Below are 21969 nucleotides of genomic sequence, written 5' to 3'. Positions count from 1 at the left end.
ATTTCTAATTAAGGTGCAGGAGTATCCTAATTAAAATCCCCTAGTAATGACAGATAAACTGTGAATGTGGCAGTATTGTGGGGAAAAGGGTAGAAAGAAAAAAAATAGGTAAGTTCAATTATATAGCAGCGACAGGATCTTATTTAAATGTATAATTACATCTTCTTAATGACAGGCTGGACCTAATTATGGATTTGCTATTTACAGTGTTAATTAATTCACTCTAACTTGGCAATATGTGTACAGTACTGATACATATAAGTAAAGCCAATCATTGCCCAACCCAGATGACAGGAATCCAAGTTAAACAGTTTAGGACTGTGTTATGTGAGTGCTGGACAGTAAATGACAATGGCTGTGGATGTTTGCTGACAGCCTTGGGGGAAAATGTTTACACTGCCTAGACAAGAATGTACACAGGAAAGGAGAGCTTTCCTGTTAAAAAGCAAATACTTATCTCTCTATGTAAGGGGTTCTCTCACCACAGATCCTGTTCACAGACAGGCTTGGGAACCAAATGCATAATCGTAAGATGACTGCTAGAGAAGACATGACAATATGTAACTTCCAATTACATTTTTCTAAATCATAATTTATAGGCACATTATCTCAGAAAAATGACTGCTACACTTGGATGCTAGCATTAGAGGTAAAACTAGGAAAAAAATTTATGAGACACAAGATTAGAACACTTGAGTTTGAACAGAATGAGTCCCAGCTTCCACAAAATACTTAAAATGCAGAGCTAGAACCTCCCTTGGTTAAGAGCAGAGCAGGGCAGCTCTTAACCTGGGCTCTACAAATGGACTTCAGAGGGTCTATGAAGCCTTTGAAATTACATGTACGTTTGTTTATAAAATGAGAAGTTTTTTGGGACAAATCTATTTGGATAAAAGAATTCAAAAACCAGCAAAGATTAAGATCTGCTCCTTTTCCTGAGAAAGGAAAATGAGACAGCCACTGGTGGTCCTCAGCTGTATAATGCACGTCAAAACTGCAGACAGCTTCCACCACCTTAAAAACAAGACATTCAAAAGATGAATAATAAACATATCAACACATTTGACTAAGTTTGTATTTTTACTGGTAATGAATAATTTTTACTGGGAAGAAAATAGCATCAAATCAAGTACTTATGGGAAAATCTGAAGCAATGTTTATTCCTTCCTGCTGAAACCTAAAAGGGGATTTTCTGACCTACCATGCTACAAATTTCTTCAAAACACAACTCTATGGAAATGCAGCCCAAGACTTTTGGAAAGAACTCCACAGCATAAACTAGCATTATTTCAAATCACAACTGTTTTTATTCTTTTCAAAGCAAGCAGTGGTATAAGTCTTTTTAAATGTTTCTTTATGGAATGGCTTATAGAAAATGGCACCTGGGACCTTTAGCTCTATGTCCCCAAAATTTTCTTTCAAGAATCTGCTTCATGAAGTTTCTTTTAAAAAAAAAGATGACACCTGACCTAAATTGGTTTAGGTCAAAACAATCTGAAAAACAGATGTGTCGCAGCAGAAAGCTTCAAGACTTTCCCAGTTCCTCAAAAATGCCTCTAAATGCCACTCTACCATAGCTCAAAGAGGATAGCTACCCTAAGACACCACCTGTCGATGTTTCCAGATGGTCTGTGCACGGCCTGTTGTCACTGGTTGCCGCGCATCATCTCCTGTAGATAAATGGTGTTCATGTGGTAGGCTGCCACCCAACCTGGATGCCTCTGAGCATTCCAATAATACGACTGAGAAGCAGCAGCATAGTATTCCTGCCAGGCCCTATAGTAAGCTCTCCAGTACTCCTCATAGTCCTGATAGGTATTTGAGAAACTCGGATGTGCTTCCCCACGGCAGTCATACCAGCCATCTTCCTGCGGTTCTGTCTGCGGTCGATAGGAGGACCGCCTGGGAAGGTTTCTCCGGCTCTGCTTAACTCTCTGGTTGTGGTTAGCCCCCTCTTTATGCCTGGCCTTTATTTGGATTTCAGGCGATTCCTGATACTCTACTAGATTAGGGGTGTCACCTTCATTCAGAGGTTGTTCCAAAGAGATCTGGCCATCCACGGGAAGAGGTTCCGAGTCCTTCAGCTGAGTATCAGAAGAGCCTTCCACGTGTGACTTATTTCCTTTGCTCTGGGAAGAAGTCCTTGAGCTGTAAGAACCACTGTCGCTCTCAGAATCTCCAGATTGGCTACTACTTGCCAGTATCTGTGCTCTCTCTTCAGTGATTCTGTTTCTCACGAAACCATTCTGAGGATTCACAGTCTGATCCCCAGGACCTGTGTAGTGTCTGATGATTTCCACAGGTTTCTCTAACCCTTCTTTAACAAAGTACTCATAATCCTCCACCAATTCTGCAAAAGTCAAAGGGCATGGCAGACGGATTTTAAAGGAAGACAGACAAGGAATTGTGGGGAGTGACACAGAAGCTTCTTTGACTTGGTGCTGATTATCAGCCGAGTTTTCAACAGATATCTGAACAGAATTCTTCATCTGCTCTTCCAGTTGTATGGCACAGCCCAGCTCTTTTGGCGACATTGCTTTCTCTACAATTCCACACTCTGAGTGGCTTTTCACAGGAAGCTTTTGCTTGGTATTATTTTTTGATTTGACTGATAGTGCAGACACAGAAGTATTTCTAGATGAAGCCACGTGGTTACTATAAGCTTTCTGAGTTTCAAAGGTTCTCTCTATTTTTTGAATTTGTTTGTTTAGGGGCTGGGGAGGTATACTTGCTAAGCCATATGTATGCATGGCAGCTTCGACCTCCACATCCCAATCCAAACATTCTTCCATCAGACCAGGAGGAATAGGATCTACATAAAAGGAATAAAAAAGTATCAAATTCTCAAGCTGCTCTCGACTAGCATTTTTTCAATGGCTTCATAAAGCCTTCCATGGTCAAATACAGTTAAGAAACAAACTGTACTAATTAACATACTAAGAAGCTTAATATATCAGTATTTTAAAAAACCTAAGTAATTCTTGCAGAAAAGAAACCTGCCCCAAAATATGCAAGGCCCAACCCAGACTCACAAGCAACATCTCCTTCCACCTCCCACCTGAAAAGGGCTTATTTCTAGGAGTGAGGGATGGCTCTGCAGCAGTCCTCCCACCTCTCCTCTTCTCCCTCTCCCTAACTTCTCCTCTGTACTTCTCTGACAACAGCAAAACAAGACATTAGAAAATGGACTGTTTTCCCAAAGCTTACCAACTGGGAAATAATACAACTGTAACTCTGTACCCAAGTAAATCTGCCACCAAATATTCTAACAGGGAGAAATCACTGCCCTCAACAGTGGAGAAAAAACCTCTATAGGGGAAAAAAGCTAGATGGCTGTGAAAAGATCTGAGGTACCAATGGCACTTGTAAATTAAAAAAAAAAAATTCAGGGCTCCTACTCTCTAAATGTCCTGTTCCATCCAGGTGTGACAATTTGCTTCCACCTGCACACTCAGACCTTTCCAAAGTATGCCCAGTTTTCACCTTAAGCAGACCAAGGACACAGAGCCCCTGCTTTACAAAGATCTTGTCCATGTGTTGCTGCCGTTGGTATTCCATGTCTGTGTCCCCACTACTAAAATCCCTCTTCAGATGGGGCTCCTGATCCTTCGTTGAACAGACCCTCTGACTAAACTCGGATTCCTATGGAGGTGCTATCTTTTGGCTGCCGAGACCTATCATTCAGGCCTTTCCCTCCTAATCCTGCTCTAGGCAACTTATCCGCACAATCTGTTGTCACACAAGTGTCTCATGCAACAGAGACCTAACACTATGAATATCACATTCTCATGTTTTCAGGCCTCTGTTAATACTTCATAAAGATCCAAATATGTCATTTTCTGGTATCCAAAAGCCAATTTTATTTTTATCACTAGATGCTATGATACTGAATCCTACCACAAGTCCTAACCCTCTTGTACCAATTTTCAATTTAGTTCTTCCATATTTATAATTACAAAGATCACCAACAGACACATACATAGAGAGAAATAACATAATACAATCTTAGAACTGACAGAGAACCTAAAGGCCATCTACTCCAAAAACCAATGCTTTGTAAATCAGGACATAAGCTTAGAGCAATTAAAGAAATCTGTAAAAAGATCATAAAATGAGCTGTCACAAAGCCATAACTACTATAGAATCCACAGTATTCCAAAATCTGTGCTTAATCTAACTTTGTAGAAACCACTAAAGGAGTTAAATATAAATGGATAAAATATTCATTGCTGTATTTATTCAATAACCACATATCCCATCTTCTAGAAGGTTATGTATATACTACGTAAGTATACATCTATGTATCTATACAACATACATGTACATACTAACGTGCATACATTAACATGTACAATTGACCCTTGAACAACTCAGGTTTGAACTGCGCAGGTCCACCTATATGCAGATTTTTCCCAGTTTGTACTACAGAACTGCATACCCTGCGGCTGGTTGCATCAGCAGACGTGGGAACGCAGACGGAGGACTGACTGTAAGTTATATAGGGATTTTCAGCTGTGCGGAGGCTGGGCACCCCGACCCCCAACACTGTTCAAGGGTCAGCTGTATAGCAAATAAGCCGTATTTTCACACGAGTTTTTTAGGGTTTTTAAAAAAAATGTTCAAGAGATCATTAACAGTTTTAAACATGCATTGTTTCCAAGATGACAGTTTAAAAAAGCAGCTTGACAAATGATACATTAAAATCAAAAGTGTAGGGCTGGTAATAAAGTAATCTGCAGTGAAAAAAAATCAAAAGAAAATACTTCAAAATTTTCATAATAGTGTCCAAATGAATGGTACTGTTCCTTCCCTGAGGTGACAAAGGAGAATATGGCAAAATTATCTTCACAGTAACATAAGAGATAAAATACATTCCTTGATATAAAATGAAATCAAATTGTAAGGCTACAAAGTAAAATACAGAGTTAATACAACAGGAAAATACTTCTCATTTTTAATGTGTCATTAGTTAGCTTGCAGTCCTCTCCCTGCTACTTATTAGCTGTAAGACCTTAGGCAAATTACTTAACTTTCCTGTGTCTCAATATCCTCATCTACAAAATGCAGATACTAACAGCACATACTTCATAGCATTGTGGTGAGAATTAGAGTTAATATACATAGAGTACTTAGAACACCACCCAACACATCGTAAATTCTTATGTTAGCCATTATTTTTATTAGGCCTCTAATCATTACCATTATTATTTCGACAGCAAAATTAAACAGACAAAATATACCTGGTAAAGGCAGAAGGTTGATATTACATTTCTGGGCAATTTTCATCATGGTATTTTCTTCTTCTCCCCTGCAGCAGTAGGTCACTGTCAATCCCAAAGTACCTAAAGCACAGAAGGAATGTTAAGTAGTAAATCATTTTCAGAAAAATGATACTTCACATCCAACTGTCATATTACAGATTCTTCCCCGTAGAGAAAGTACCCAAGCTTTTTCTTTTTTTACCAAAACGGCCAGCTCTGCCAATCCGATGCATGTATGTCTCCCAATCCAATGGTACATCCAGGTTTACAACCAGATTCACCTTCTCAGCATCAATCCCACGGGAAGTCTTGAATTGAAGAAGAGAGCAACTTTTTGTTTGCATTAACTATTGCATGGGTAACAATGCACATTGCATTATTCTGGTATAACCAAGAACCAAATCCAACAGGAGGATATTTAGGAACAAAGGAAAAGAAAATCCTTTTCTCATCACTAACTAATTTCAAGAATAAAGATAAAAATATATAAGACATTTTTAGGAAAGCATGTTTCCTAGCACTGGAAAGACGATTATCTTCTGGTATTCTTGTCAGATACACCCACCTAAAATAATAGATGAAATCTGTACATTTGATAACAGAACATATGTCCAGATAGATTAGTCACCCAAACTGAACAAGAAATTTACCAAATCTGTGGAAATGAGGACTCTGCAATGAAACTGCCTCAGTTTAGCCACAGCATCAAGACGCTGATTCTGACTCATGTTGCCTAAAAAGACCCAAAAATAAAGTCACATAAAAACAAGCTATGATACATTTATCAACTCCACAAAAAGCAGAAATCATAATTTCCAGTCCTAACACTTTAAAAATATAACAACCAAAGTTAATTCTGTCCTTATATGCAAATCTAGGTTAAGACCTAAAGTCAGAATCTTCTAGAACATGGTTAGGCAATCAACTTGAAATTATTTAGGCTGCTTAGTTTTAAATGGTGACTAGGCTATGCCTGCAGATATAACAATTACATATCAGGTATAACAATTCTTAGGAAGATAAAATTGCTTTAATCAGCTATTTACCAATTTAGTGGTAAAGTGTGATCTACAGGTAAAATATTGGTCCATATCTCATTATCTCATGTCTCATGATACACCGTGACTAAACAAACTTATGTTAACAGGTTAAAAACTAAGCTATCAACCAAGCTCTAATAAGGATCTCACTGATCAAAAATTGTTTTAAATCGTTCATTCTTATTAGGCCAGCAGTAATAATTTAGCTTTGTGTTAAAAATGAGCCAGTTTTGCCTTCCATAAGACAATAAAAGTCAATTCAGTCAGCAAGTCTTAGTGTTTTTAAATGACTATATAAAGAAACAAAATACTTTCCAGACAACAAAGATAGACTTTGTTTTATAAAATTAAGTTCTTTGTGGATATAACTCCAGTTTTCTATTTTTTTTATTATATATCATGTTACTTCTTAAAAAACAAAGATACTGATACATCAAATTCCAGCGAAAAATAAATCTGAAATTCCCTTTACTCTGGAGACTCAGTGTAACCTCACATTCACGAGACAACTCATGAAGTGGTATCTCTTCCTCCTGACTTTGGGAAAGCTTCAAGTCAGGACACTTAACAAAGATTAAAGTAAGAGATGAACTTACCTGAAATGCACTCGGCAGGAAAGCCTTTAGAAGAAAGGATATCAGCCAAATGTTGTGCTCTATGAAAAATAACACAAAAGGTTATAATTTTTACAAATATTGGCCCACACCTATCCTTCCATTTCACAAGATGACCAGATGACCTTTCAAGGCACATTACCTGCTGTGTAGATTAGAAAAGACTAAGGCTTGATTAAATGGAATTTTGCTGAACAGTTCCTGTAAATGCTGAGTCTTTTCCTCAAAAGTCTTATGGGCCAAAGGATATGAGTTGACAAGTTTGTAAAACTGCTTCAAACCTATAAAGAAGAGTCTTCTGTTAAAACAAATACATTTGCTATATCACAGTAGCAAATAGGAGAAAGCAACAGCCAACTAAGCAAAGGAAAGCTCCAGAATGTCACGAACAAACCCAGTAAGCATCGAAAATCTATACTCACCTATGAGACTCAGATCACTGGAATTCAGTCTTACAAAAGTGGGCTCTCTCATGTACTTGGTCAAAGCATTAGCCAAAAATTCAGGGTAAGTAGCTGATACTGCCAACATCTGTTTATTGGCAGGTAAGGAAGAATAAATCCAACTGCAAAACAGAAGAAAAACACAATCATGGAAACTATCAGACAGTAATCATCACCTAGAAAAGCCAAAGACAGATACTGTGGGACACCATTTTAATAGTCAAGTTAGTTATTTTTCTTACTTTATTTGCTCCTGGAAGCTGCCTTCTTCTAAAAGCTTATCCGCTTCATCAAGAATAAAGAGACGTACACTGCCTGGGTTCAAGTAGTCAAGCTCTATCAGTTGTTTAATTCTGCCTAAATTCCAGAAGAGAACATATAGAAGTATTCATGATGTACCAAATTTGTGCTAATTTCAGCCAACGTTGTTACTCTACTTACAGGCTTAACTGCTGACTTTCCTGACCCAACCCTCATTATTCGACATTTACACATAAATCACAAATTAGAAATCCTGACTTCCGATCTTGCCTTAGTCTTTATTTTTCTCTCACATTTCATCACCAACAAGTATGGAAAATAAACACTACTCCTGTAAAAAGACTTGACTGCTAAGGCACTGAATGCTAGACTGATTCTGAGTGATTCCTGACCGAAAGACTAATATGGAAACCAAGAATCATCCTACTCCACAGCTTAAAAGGGCTTCCTAAAAGTCATCTCATTCCTCTTCTTCTCAGAAGCCTATTCCATACTTGACCTTAAACATCCTTAGGAATGGAGATTTGTGTTGGTAATCCAATCCTGTGTTTATATCTCATTAATCTAATGTTCTTCATTTTTAATCCTCAAAATAATTACCATAGTTATCAAAGATTCTCATACTGTTATTGTTATACTAACTGTGTTCAGCTCCTTTAAAGCCCCAGTTATGAACAGACACTGGTATCTTACCAGGAGAACCAACGGCGATATGACACTTTTTAAGTCTGGTTTTGTCTTGTGATAATGGAGTCCCTCCAATAAACACATGACACTCTAAGCCTTCCATTTTTATTCCAATGGCTGTGATAACAGAATGTATCTGCACAGCAATTTCTCTTGTAGGAGCCAAGATCAAAATCTAAAAAAAACAAAAAACAAAAAACAAAAAAACATAAAATGTACCTTTAACAAGTCAGAAGAATAAACACATGTGATTGGAACATTCATTATACAATGAACTATTTTTCATTTAAATGATCATTTTAAATTCATTCATTTATGTATTCATTTGACAAACATTAAGAACCCACTATGTGCCAGGCCACATACAAGTTGCTATAGAGACAAAAGTTAATACAAAGACCTTGTTCTCATGGCACTTTCATTCTTGGATGATAAGAAGATATACAATAAACAAATGTACAAATAAAGGCAGGTAATGGAAAGTGCTATGAAGAAAAAAATCAAACAGGGAAAAGAGAAAGAAGGGACAAAGGAAGGGAAGACATTATTCTAAATGGTACAATCAAGAAGACCCCTCTAAAGAGAGAACATCTGAGCACCACGGAGTTGAGCTAGCTATGTGAAACCCAGGGAATTGTCTTCAGGAAAAGGAAACAGCAAATGCAAAGGCCTTAACATTGTAGTGTTCTTGGTGTTTTTCAGGAACGGCAAGGAGGCCCATGGTTGGTCCAAGTTAGGGTCAGAGATCTAGCTCCAGAGGCTAGGTCATGAAAGGCCTTGAGAGGCACAGTGAGAAGTCTGCAATATAACTACTGGAGGAGAAGGTAAAACAGCATGTTCTCAACTACAAGGGGGAAAAAAACTGCTTAAGAAGTCTAAGACAAAATATGCCGAACTGTTAATGGCATTTTCTCTCTGAGATTATATTTTGTCTTCTGGTACTTCTTTATTTTTCGGAATTTTCCCAATTTTCAAAAATGAATATGCATGATTTTGATAACACAAAGATCTTAAATTAAAAATGAATTTCATTTATGGAACTTATTCAGAGTTTTGGCATCTGACCTGCTGCCAAACTGTCAGAAGCCAAAATCTTAAATACATTTATCTCAGTTCACAAGAATAGCCCAGGTTCTTGGGAAACAGAAGGATTTTCTAGGTGCAACATCACTCAGGATTTGGTAAATCTAAGGTAGGACTCAAAGAGCTTTACAGATCACGAATATGGGTATCTGCGTAAAAAAACATTTGACATACCCCCAGATACACATGACCGAGAACTTGAAATACAGTCTGCTGTAACTATTAAACCACACAGCAGTACTATGAGCATCATATCTGATTCATCTTTGTATTCCCAATGCCTAGCATACTGTTCATATATAGCATGAGCTCAACAAGTCTTTGTTGAAGAAATGATCCCCAAACCCAAATCAACTGTTAATCTGGGATAAGGACATCTTAGACCTACTCTAAGAGAACCTAGAAGATGGAGATCAATATGATACATTCACTGTAAGAACCACCTGCAGTTACCAGCAATAGCCAAAGCACCTCATTACCATGAATGACCTCACCACAATCTAGTGAGCAAATAAAAGAATAAAGAATTCCTATCCGTATTCTCCAGTAATGATAAAATTGACACACACGGCAGGCTTATTTAACATGCAGTAATAATAGAAATTTCCAAACTTCTAACACTAATAATGTATATTTGGTCACCATCCACACCACCACCACTCAACAGCCTTAAGGTCTACTTTACTTTTATACTTTTCACATGTCTTAACTCAATCATTCACCAAATTCACTTCTACCTCTACTGGTATTTCTTCTACCTGTAGTAAAATCCACATAGCAAACCCTCCTTTGGGTCCTCTGAGCTCAACTTACCTGGGTACTTAAGTTTTCAAGAACAAGAGAGTCCAAAGCAATGGTGGAGAATACACAGGTTTTCCCAGTGCCAGACTTAGCTTGAACAATTAAATCTGAGGAGAAAAAACAAAAATTATCAGTAGCCAGGACTGACTCAAGAAGCTTAGGTACTAACATGAAATCCCAGAACTAGAACGGTCTCCAGAGATCACCTCCTTGGCATCTTTGTGTTTAGTTAACTCAAAAAAAAAACCAAAAAACCCACATGAGGCCTTATCCAGAAACACACCTCCTCCCTGAACCTCCACCGTTTCTTTCTTGGGGGGCAGGCTTAGAAAGCAGAAATTTATATTCTTAAAGTTTTGGAGGCCAGGAAGTATGAAGTCAAGGTATCAGCTGGCCCACATTCCCTCTAAGGCTCTGTGGTACAATCCTTCCTGGTCCCTTCCAGCTTCTGATGGCTCCAGACACTTCTTGGCTTGGGGCTGCATAACTCCAATCTCTCCCTCCATTGTCACATGGCTTTTTTCCCTCTGTCTTTCTCCCTTCTCTTTTAAGGACTCTTGTCACTGGATTTCGGGCCTACTATAATCCAGGATGATCTCATCTGAGATCCTTACTACCGTTTATTTTCTCAAACGTAGAACAACTTGTCAGTGTGGGATGGGCCTTAATCACCTTCAATTTCAAGACTGCGCCTCCGTTTGACAGAGGACCAAACAGGCTCACAGCGTGCAGCGTCTGGCCCCGGGCCGAGCCCTGCCGGGCGGCCGACCTAAGCCCTTCCCGGCCCTCGCCGCGGGCTCGACCGCCGCCGCCCCGCTTCCTCCCGCCCTACCGGCCTTCCCAGGGCCCCCGCCCTCACCGAGCCCGCAGCGCCCCAGCGGGATGGCCTTGAGCTGCACGGGCGACGGCCGTTCGAAGCCGGCCGCCCGCAGCCCCTCCAGCACCGGCCGCGACAGCAGCAGCGACTCGAAGTCCGCCGGCTCCGCCAGCAGCACGTCCCCGGTGCGGGTCCGCGGGCCGCCGACGTCGTGAGCCGTCCGCAGGCTCCGCACCGGCCGGGGGACTGGCTCGGGGGCCGAGAAGTCCGCAGCCACACGCTCCGCCGGGACAGCGGTCTCCACGGTCGCTAAGGCCGCCGGGGCTTCAAACGCCGCCGCCATGGTAGCCGCGCCGCCGGATCTCGCGGTACTTGGGACGAGGCGGGGAGCCTGAGGGCGAGAAGAGGAAAAACTTTATTGGTAGTCTTTGTGCGAAGACACTGACAAGTCTGGCCTCGAAGAGGAGGGCTAAGGGACGGAAGGTGGAGGCCTAGAGAGAGTCAGAAACAGCTACAACAACCGAAAAGTGTGGCCTGAGGTAGGCAGGAAAAGGGAGGAGAGGAAAGCTGAAGCTACCGGTGTGTCGCCGCCTGCGGCCTGCAGAGGGCGCCGCGCGCTCACGGTAGGAGCGCCGCCCCGCCTCCAGGCCCTCTGTGGGCGGGTCCTCCCAGCCCCGCGCCCGGCGTGGCTGGCCTCACGACGCGGTCTTTGTGATGCGCCCAGTGCGTCACGCTCCCCGCCTCGCGGCCGCGACTCCGCGGTTTCGTCGGCCTGATCCCCTTCCTCTCCCGCTCCAACTCGCTGCTTCTCGTGCTCACAGAGAGCGCCCGGAGTACAGCGAGACTTAGGATGTACCACTTTGCCTGGTACATGTTTGTGCAGTACCGCTTTATTCATCTCTGTGTCCCCAGCCCGTAGCGTAATACGTGGCACATGGTGAGCTCTGATAAAAGTCAATCGAAATGCAACAAGCAACTGGACTGACAGCTCCCAAATTCGTATCCGCACCTCAGACCTCTCCCTGTACTCCAGACTTGTACATTCAGATTCTCCCTTCTCAACATCTCCACTTCGATGTCTAAATAGACATCTCAAATTTAACATTTTCTGTGTGTTGCTCCTACTCCCCCCCCCCCATCTCATGGATGACAACAGTCTTTAACACTTTACTTTAGGTGTCTGCTCAGATATCACCTTGTCAAAGAGGGCTTTCCTGAACACCCACCTGAGACAGCGCCCCCATCCTGTCGGCTCCCCGGCCTTTCCCACAACTCTCTAGTCCCTTGTTCTGCTTTATTTTTCTTCATGGTACTTATTCCTAGCTGAAATGTGTTTACTGTCTGTCCCCACCACTCTATGATAACAGGGACCTGTTCCCTCTTGTTCTCTGAGGTATCCCTAATGGGAAAAAAACAATCTGACACAGATTAAGTGCTCAATATTTATTGAATAAATAAGTCCCTATAACAAAGTCTAAGTCGTAACTCCAAATGTTAGTATTTCTGGAACCTAATCTTATTCACAATTCCAAATCTAAAGATATTCTGCATCCAATCGCAACTTTTCCCTTTGTCCTTATATTGTAATTCCAGTCATTATCTCTCACGGGCCTCAGGCTTCCCTTCTCACAGAAACACACACACACACACACACACACACACACACACACACACACACACACACAGAGCGATGATCCTTATTCCAAAGGATGTAGGAGGGGTTTTGGCATGGTAATCCCATTGGAAAGGGGTTCCAAAGATGAGTTTGCTTAGAAATGTACAAAACATTGAGAAAATGTCAACTGTTCATATGAAAGAAGTAGGCCTGTTAGGAGTGGGCACTAAAGGTTCCAGACTTCATCTTGGTACCCCACCCCTTTCTTCCACCTGATCCCCAAATCCCCAACTTGGGAATTACTCTTGACTCCATCTTCCCTTGCAGGGAAGCCAATTACTCTTGACTATCCCTCTGCCCTTTCTAACAATTACTTGAGGGCAGGTAATTTTGCCTCCAAATATTTCATCCATTTCTCTCCTCCAGTCTCCATAGCATCAGCCCTATTTTAGGCCCCTTTATCATCATAACTCTTACAACAATCTCCTGAATGGTACCCCTGGCCAGTTTCTTCTCTCTCCCGGTCACCCACCCAACAGGTGCTAGAGTGATCCTTCTTCAGTGGATGTCTTAGGTTGTTTGGGTCCAGCTTCAAATCCTGCCCTTTTGACAGCCTTTTTTATTTCCCATCCCAGGCTCCCACTTCTCAATATAAATGATTCCTGTCTAGCTCTTACCTTGTTCTATTTACTTGTTCATGTATCTGTCCTTCACACTAAATAAACTGTGAGCTTCTCAAGTATGGAATTTTGTTACCCTAGTCTCTCCAGCCCAGCACCAGGCCTTGGTGGACCTAATAAACGTTGAATGGACGACCTTTTCTTGCTCAGAAATCTGTGCTGGGCTCTCATGCTCACAGCAGTAGCTGTGTAGAACTCATACCAATCATCAATGAAGAAGCCAGCTCTCATCCTAAAAGAAATAAAAAAATTCCTTTTCCAGAAAAGAACATTTATAGTTTTATAGGCATTCTGTTATTGCATTTGTTGTTTACAATGTTTTATGGACACAAATATTGCAGTAATGTTATTAGGAATAATTTTTCTATAGCTAAAAATACAAATCAATGAATTTTTTCATCTGTACTTAAAACTTGTAATCATATCGTTGGTCGTAATTTTTAGTGCTGTAACAATAAAACACAAAGGTAAGAGACCATTTAATAACCAGGTAAGGTATGAGAGTAACATCCACAGAAACCAGTTGGACTGTCATCTGCCTCCTGGCCTCCCCCAGGATAAAATCACAGAGGGACCCCAGCCTCTTTTTATGCTATTCTATGTACCCGGAAAGCCTTTCCTCACCTTATGTACCTGGAAGCTAAAGGGAGGAAAAGATTCCTGGGAACTGAAGTGGGAAGAAGACATAGGCTCAGAGTGGATATTGAGGTTCAAATGGTCCCAGGCAATCATTTCACAATGGAGGTTTCTGCACCCAGAGGAAAGGAAAATGATGTAATAAAAACATGGACATAAGATGGCCCACCCTAGGTGTGAGGATCCATAGAAGTATGTAGAAAGAAGGGAAGGAACTAAGTTTCTTTTTTTCCTCTCATTTGACCCTCAGAGCAACAAAGGGCAGGCAACATGATTATTTACATTCAATCTGCAAACATCTCTTTATTCACTCTTTCCACAGAAATCTTCTAAACACCTAATAAGAATCAGCCAAATGGTGGAGATACAAAGATGGGATGAAATAAACAGAGCATTTGCCCTCAAGGAGAAAGATACATGGCCAGGTAAGATTGATCAAGGAAGAAATATGAAAGCAGCACAAGGAGGTGTAAAATCATATGCAGTCCTGACATTTTTCAGGGCCTTAGTTGCTCCAAGTGTGGGAGGGAGGGAGAACTTGGGAGAAATGGAGCAAAACAGCTTTTGGTGTTCAGAGAGCAAGAGCTTTCTTCTCTGTGCCCTGCTCATCCTCACCCAGAAGAAAGTGGTTTAAAGCATGCACGGAACTGTGAGAAAAACTCCATGCCCAGATCACTCTTTTCCTAATCCCTGGAGTCTAGCACTCCTGCCAAGACAGCGGCACCAGGAGACAAAATTCAAGTCCCTTGAAGCACTGGGGGCTGGTTTTCTGAACTGATCCTGAAGCATGGATGAGGAGTTCATGAGGCAGCAGGGGTGGGAGGAGAGCTCACCAGGCAGACAAGTCAGGCAGATATTCTGGGCAAAGGGAACAGTTTGTGCAAAGGAGTGGAAGCGTGAGAAACCATAGGCGTTTAGGGAAGGTACGAACTTTAGTGTGAACGGAGGCAAGTATGGCAGCCCTTACCAGGAAACAAAGCTGCGGGGATATATTGGTCCCATATTAGGGAGGGCCTTGTCTGACACCCTAAGGAATATAAAATAAACGTGTTGTGCTCGCCCAAGGTGAGGCAGGGGTCGGGGGAGTGTTGTGTAGCAATAGAGAGAAATACAGTTGGAAATACAGCTTGGGGCTTGATTGATGACAAAGTGGAGGAGTTTGGATTTTAACTTGCTGGCCATCAGGCATCATATAAGCCTGGGATCTAATCTGAGGGAGTGACTGCAGGGCCCACTTTGCACACTGCTTCTTACCCCTGACAACTGGGTCTTTTAGGTGTTGGACGCTGCTTTCCGGGTGTCAGTGCTTTCCCATGTGACACTCATCCAGCAAACAGTGACTGCACACGTGTTTCCTAATTCTCTCTCCCAGGCGAGGGGCACCTTCCCTCCCATATTCTTCAGTTCATCTGCTCAGTGAACTAGCACTATTGATAAACTTAAGCTGTAGCAAGTTTATCAGGTAACACTGTCTGGCCTCCTGGCCAGAAGTTGTTGTGTTTCATGACCCTGCTCAGTCCTATGCCACTACCTTTCGACATGGAGAATAACTGTTCTCACATGTGCCCCTTGGCCTATGGGGTGACCATATCCTCCCGCCGTGGGGACTTGCCTCGCTGACCTTCAGAAAAGGACCCAGACCATCCTCCCTCTCTCCAGACCAGACTCCCTTCTGCCCAAGGCCCTTGTTGATTAATTGCCCCTTTGACTACCATGGCCTCAGTCTTTAGGGAGGAAGGCGTCACGTTCGCTCTTCTCCTTGTGTGAACGGGGCCCAATTCATTCTTGTCCAGGCAGCGTAATAAATAACCTGCTCCTGTTGGCAGGGAGTTTATTAGAGACTGATGGGACATTTAACAATAACTGGGGGCCTGTGATTTATTAGGGAGGGAGGTTCATGGCGTCTCCGAAGACTGGGAATGTGGAATTTAATTGATAAAGTGGCTGTCACCAGCCATGAGATGCACTCAATAGAATATGCATTTCAGGGATCCTCTTTGGAGCTGTCAGGAAGGGTTTCTGCTAATCATACTCCGCTCCTGCGGATGGCGGTGTCTGCTGGATATCTTGAGTGAGAGACAAATGGCAGGGAGGCGACTCTGAAAGGGGCCTAGGGAAGGGTGCACCTGTCAGTTGCCTGGCCCGATAGAAGAATGTGACACAAATGAGCAAAAGGAAAAAGGATTTCCTTCAGCCTTAGAGAGGGCTCCCCTTCAAGAGGCCTTTGTTTCTCTTCTGTGAGCTGCTCAGGGGAGCAAGAGGTGTTGAGCACCCACTTCCTGGAGAAGGAGGGAAATGAAAGAGTGAAATGGCCAGAGGGATTTGTCCTGGAATTCGAGACCCAAATCTATATGGACCAGAGACCCCTGCCTTGCTCTCCAGCCACTGACGCTCATATAGACAACACACACACTCACACATCACACGCCACAATTACCCTACGCCCACACAGCCTCCCTGGAACCCCTGGTTCAGGTGGCAGTGCCTCCTGTCACTGCTGCTTTCATACCAAGAACAGAGCCACAGAAACGCACATGGATGGAGCTTCCCCTTTTTTATGTTCTCTCAGCTCCAGAGACACCAGAATCCAGACTGAGAAACTGGAAATGAATTCTTGCTGTCTGGATTGGGCAGAGCTTACAGCTACCTTCCCCCGGGCCCAACCTCCACCCTCCACCCTTCACCCAGTTCCCTGACAATAAGGGAGACTGGCTTTTTCTCCGCTGCCCTCCATGATGGCACTGATGTTGGCACAGCTCTGTCCTCTGGCAACCTCGAGCCTTCCCAAGCAGCTCGGCTCACATTGTCTGTTCCCTCCACCCCTCGGGCTGCTGTGCAGCCTTAAACAAGGCCATGTAAGGCACGAGAGGGGCTTTCTGAGGCCAGTCTGCTGCCTTCTTCTGATCCTCCTGCATCTATTCTTAGGTCCCAGGAGACTGGTCTGCCTCCTTGTTCCCTCCAGGGAGAGGAAGGGAGCGGGGAGGCAACAGCCAGGGAAGAAGTAATTGTCACTGTCTAATCTGAGCCTCAGTGGTGACACTGAGGGACCTCCAAGCAGAATGGATACAGCAACTGGTTTGATTAAATCAAACATCTCCCACAACCTTGTTAAATTAAACTGACAGGCCGGGAGCAGAAGAGGGAGGGCAGAGGGATCATCGCCTCGGGTGGGGGCAGGGGAGGCGGGGAGCGGAGGCTGGTAAGAAGATCAGACGGCAGCAGAGCAGCCTCCTGCCCTTTCCCTTATTTGCTAACTGAAGATAGGAGATGAGATTTATGGATGTGTGATGCTTAAGTACCTGTCTGAGCACAGGCTGTGAAAGTGACGCAGAGGCAGACGGCTGCCTCCCCGTAGGCTCTGCAAATTCCCTTGGCAGTCAGGCCTCCATGTTTGGAACCATGCTCTTGACATTTTAAAGGGCCTTTACACACTTTCCCTTCACAACAGGCAGGTAGCGGTGAGGTTATTTTCTCCCCTTTACAGTCAGAGAAACTGAGGCACAGGGGGATTGCAGGGCCAACCAGCAGGCAGAGGCGGGCGGCAGAGCCAGTCGAAGATCTCAGGTCTCCCGCCTGCCCGTTGTAGCCCGCGTCACCTCCCACACTACACCATATGGCAGAATCTCCCAGGACTTTGCCCCTGGGCTGCCATCACTTCTCCCACCCGCCGGAGAAATGTAAACCACACAGCTTGCTTGTGGGCCGTCAGGAAAATGCCAGTTCCCACCTGGCTTGGGGCAGCCCACCTACAAAGCACACAGCTGGCTTCCAAAGGTCACGAGGCCATCCTGACCTACCCACATCCCTCTCCCACGTGTCCCAGGCCTTCCGAGTCATTTCCACTCCACCTAATTACCATTCAGGGGAGGGGGAGGGGTGGGCAAGATGTTGTTAGCAACACCAGAAAACAGCAATAGCAGACGGATGACACGGATCCCCTGCTGGCCTCCTCACCTGTCACCCAGTTCCTCACCTGCCAACGCTAATTTTCCACTCACCAGTGGGTGAGAGCTCATTTCAGAGCGTGTGAGCCACACACACACACTCACACGCGTGCCTGGTGCACAGTGCCGCCGTGAATGGAGACATGCTTCACCAGGGATGCGCTAGTTCTCACTCCCAGTGCACCCCAGTGATTCGTTTATTGACACCTCCACCCCTTGCCAATCTTTTTTCCAGTAGGAAAGACACAGATGGGGATGCTGGTAAAAGTGGTGCGTACAGACACAGTGCTGGCCCCCACCTCCTCCCAGGCATGCTCATCACACACCAATTAATGCTCAGAGCCTGGGATGGGGGTGGGGGACAAAGGACATGGGGGAGTGGGGAGAGGAGCAGACTTCCAACCACTGCCACCCTGAAGGAAGCTGGGTGAGAGCCAGCACCAAGTGGTAACATTTGCTTGACGAGGACACACAACTGTGAACACCACCCACCAGGGGAGCGCGTGTAGGGGCCACACGGGACCTGGCATCGTCATGCTTTTCCCCATGGTTATCTCATGATTTTGATCGTGACCCTTGACCTGAAAAAGACAGGTTGACAATACTTTGATAAATATCACCAGCCTCCTAAAATTCACCTCTGATGTGACGGGACACACCCAAACCCAACATCTCCAAGCTACCTACCTGAAATAATAGAACAGATTTCTAAGGCAAGGAATTGGATTCCTCTAGAAACACATACCAAAGTGACGGGGAGGGGAAAGAGGTCTTACCTGGGGTTGGGGTGGAGGTGAGGGGAGCAAAGGATGGAAGATCACTGGGTCTGGGTTCCTTTGCTGGTTCTGCCATTAGCAACCTGGGTGACCTCGGGCAAATTACTTAACATTTCTGCGCTGCACTTTCCTAAACTGTAAAATCATGTGCTTGGGTGGGAAATGCAGACTGTCAGGCTGTAGAGATCACAGAGAAGAGAAGTGAGACCCAAAGAGGTTAAATAACTTGTCCAAGGCTGCACTGTAAGGCAGCAGTGTGACAGAGGGTGTGGGTTCTGGAGCCAGTGCCAGAGCCTCAGTGTGCCAGAGGCGGTTCTGGTCCCCACCTCTTCCTCGTCTGCAGAATGGAGGCACTAGGACTCCTGCCTCCGAAGGTCTGGGAAGAACAGACGAGTGCCTGACACAAGGAAAGCCTTCAATAAATGTTAGCTAGCTCTATTTTTAGTGACAGACCGGAGGTTCAGACCCGCATAGCTTGACTTGCAGTCTTCCCATGAGGTCACAATTCCCTGATCATCTGTAAGGTCCTTTTCAGCTCTGAAATTCTATGATTCTAAGTCAGAGAGATTAAAATGCAAGTTATTTCCAAAACCCTCCAGGCGGAGACACAAAAGACCATTTGGGGGATTCATTATTCACTCTCCATTGCCTCAGTCACTTTCTATGGATGATGATTCATTAGGAATAATCACAGCAAAGAAAACCTGTCCAAATGCAGGGAGGAGAGAGGGCGGTAAAACACCCAAACTCCTTTGCATGTTCAGCTCCTATTCTTCAATATGCATCTTCATTTGTTCAGTGATGGCAGTGTTTCCTGGCCTCATTGCCTTTCCCCTCTGGGAACTGAAGGCTCTCTGTTGGTACAGACTGCTGCCTACCCCATCTGCACCCCACAAAACCCCAGGGAGAAGGTCCTGTCTCTGGTTAAGCAGAAGCCCTCACAGAGGCAGCTGTCACCCAGGGCACTGATTCCCCTCGGGGTCTCCAAGCTGAAATCTTGACCCTGTTCCAAGGCTGATGTCTGATTAGGGTGAGGACAGGGCTCTGGCACCTGCAAAAGACCAGGAAGAAGCTTAGGAGCCAGCCTGGAGGCAGCAAGTATGCAGTAAACCAAACCTGAAACTTGACCTCTTTTTCCTCTCACCCCTGGCCTCAGGGGGAGAAGTAGGTAGTCTTTTTTCTCTCTTGCTAACAAATCTTCCCTGGCAAGCAGCCAGAGGCTGGCCCTTGCTTACAGCTACCAGAAGCTGGTGGAGATGGCCAAGCAGTGTGTAATAAGATGCGCTTTCTGTCTGGGTTGCAGGCCATGGTGAGGTTACAGGGAAGCCAGCGCTGGGCCTCCAGGGAGTCAGATGTGGCAGCATATCCTCCAGGAGAGTGCTAGGAGCAAGTCACCCCCTCTCTCAGTCTAGTTTGCCTCTACCAGCGTTAGTTTGCACCAATTCCCTAAGTATTTCCCTTAGCTGCACCCTGACATACTTCAGGTGTTCTTTGCAGTCGCAAAATATTTGCTTTTCCAGTGAATGTTTGCAAAATGGAAATATTTGCTTCCCAACTAACAGTGAAACCATGCTTAGGCACTATAAGCACCAGGCCCATAGCTGCAAATAATTCCAAATAGGGCTCGATATTAGCCCACAGCCTAATTGCTCTTTATTTGGACTACTCTAATTTTGCATGTACAATTTCCTCTGAATTGTTCAGGTGAGAGAGTCCATTTATACATGGAGTTATCTCAAACTACTATCCTGCTACTGCTGCCCCAACACCTTCCTTCTGTCCCCCTCCATAAAGTTCTAGCACCTGCGTAACTGAGAGCCTGGTCTTGCAGCCCAGGGACTTTGTGATGCTGTGAGAGCGGTGATGGTGTGAGCGATGGTGATTCTGCAGAAGGGGAACTACCAGGACTCAATCCCTCACGAGCTCATCATCTCTGTAATCCACGTGCCTCCTGCTTTCTACAGGGTAAGGCAATGGGAAGACGTTACCTTGGAAACAGGGAGACGACTCCATCACCATTCAGACCAATCTCTTAGACCTCAGTTGCTCTGTCTGTAAGTGGGGAGAATGATACTTCATGCTTGAAGACATCAAACGCTAAGGGGCTTTTCATGACTTGAGCCTTTGATTCCACCTCCCAGCCAAAGGAGTATGCAATTAAATCCCAAAGTGAATCTTTCTTTGGGAACCGAGAGGCCCTCCAACACACAGGCTACTTGGTCTTTCTGCTGCCCTCCCTGGTATTGGGATTGTAAGAAGTGGAGGAGCCCAGACCTTTGTCTGAGGTGGACAGAGGAAGATGTCATGAAAACTGAGAGTTAGATTATTTTAAGAAGAGGGAGTCCTCCGTCCAGTCCCTCCCCCACCATCCCAGTGTGTTCACACCAGACGTGCAGTCTCTGCTCGGCACCTCTGGGCCTGCCTGCCAGGAGAGGTCTTCTCCCTGGAGAGAAACAGTTCCGCAGCGATAGCTGAACACATTCCAACAACACATGTTTATCTCTAGGGTCAGCCTTTCCTGTTGATGCTCAGGAGGTGTGGGGGGAGAGGGGGTTGGGATAATGGCTGTTGGCAGCCACAAGGGGCAGGAGTATGTGGGCGATGGGGACACGGACCCCGCCCTTGGGAGGGTGATGTTATGATGAGGTTTCCAGACTGTGTGTGGCCACATATCTCTTTCCTCACATCAGGATGAGCTCCGGAGGTCTTTGTTGCCAGTGAAATGAGAGGGACACTGCCTCATTCAGAGCAAGATACGACGTGGTGGGTGGGGACCTCCAGGTGGGGGCCGTAGGATCTGAAGCCAGGAGCATGGCAGTGTTTCCATTGTTTAAGATCTGAGCTCTGTTGGGACACAACGGGTTCTGCCTCTCCCTTTGAGCTCAGTCATTGGTGCCAGGACCTTCGGGCTCTGGCAGTGGGGCAGAGGGGACCACCCTCCCTGACGAGGCTGGGCAAACCGCAAGAGTTTGATACCCTTAGGCACCGTTTCCAGGAGCTGCACCCCCTCCCTCTGGAAAAGTATCCACCTTGCACTTATCCCCACCAGCAGGGGGCAAAGCTGAGATGCCTTCTGAGGGTTCCACTCCTGCTCTGGATGGCTTTGAGAAAGTATGTTCGCATCCAGTCTCAAGACCTTTGATTTATTCTTTATTTTCAAATAAGGTAATATCATCTTTCTCCCAGGCTGAGTTTTGGGGGGCAGGAGGGAGGAGACCGAACCATTTGGTTCCTTTTCAGCAAAAATGAATCATGTCCCCTATTTCCCATCCCCCATCCTCAGCCCAGGAGTATTTACCCCTGTTTATATA

At 44.6% G+C, this 21969-nt stretch overlaps 1 protein-coding gene and 1 long non-coding RNA gene across 2 annotated transcripts; one reads left to right on the top strand and one right to left on the bottom strand.

The window, feature by feature from the left end:
- Positions 1-1284: 1284 nt before the first annotated feature.
- Positions 1285-11472, bottom strand: DDX20 (DEAD-box helicase 20). The gene is made up of 11 exons (XM_031457814.2): positions 11050-11472; positions 10203-10297; positions 8313-8481; positions 7601-7715; positions 7338-7480; positions 7058-7196; positions 6898-6956; positions 5912-5994; positions 5464-5569; positions 5241-5342; positions 1285-2812 (listed from the first exon to the last, which is right to left on the bottom strand). Exons 1-11 carry the CDS (start codon positions 11348-11350, stop codon positions 1647-1649), a joined length of 2478 nt encoding a protein of 825 aa, XP_031313674.1. The 5' UTR covers positions 11351-11472; the 3' UTR covers positions 1285-1646.
- Positions 11473-11493: 21 nt separating this feature from the next.
- LOC135322006 (uncharacterized) lies at positions 11494-21156 on the top strand. The gene is made up of 3 exons (XR_010382224.1): positions 11494-11630; positions 14261-14363; positions 20490-21156. It is a non-coding gene; the product is annotated as an uncharacterized LOC135322006 (long non-coding RNA).
- The last annotated feature ends 813 nt before the right edge of the window (positions 21157-21969 follow it).

The sequence above is a fragment of the Camelus dromedarius genome, chromosome 9, assembly GCF_036321535.1.
Source record: "Camelus dromedarius isolate mCamDro1 chromosome 9, mCamDro1.pat, whole genome shotgun sequence".
Lineage (NCBI taxonomy): Eukaryota > Metazoa > Chordata > Mammalia > Artiodactyla > Camelidae > Camelus > Camelus dromedarius.
This window is presented reverse-complemented; position numbering and strand designations above follow the sequence as displayed.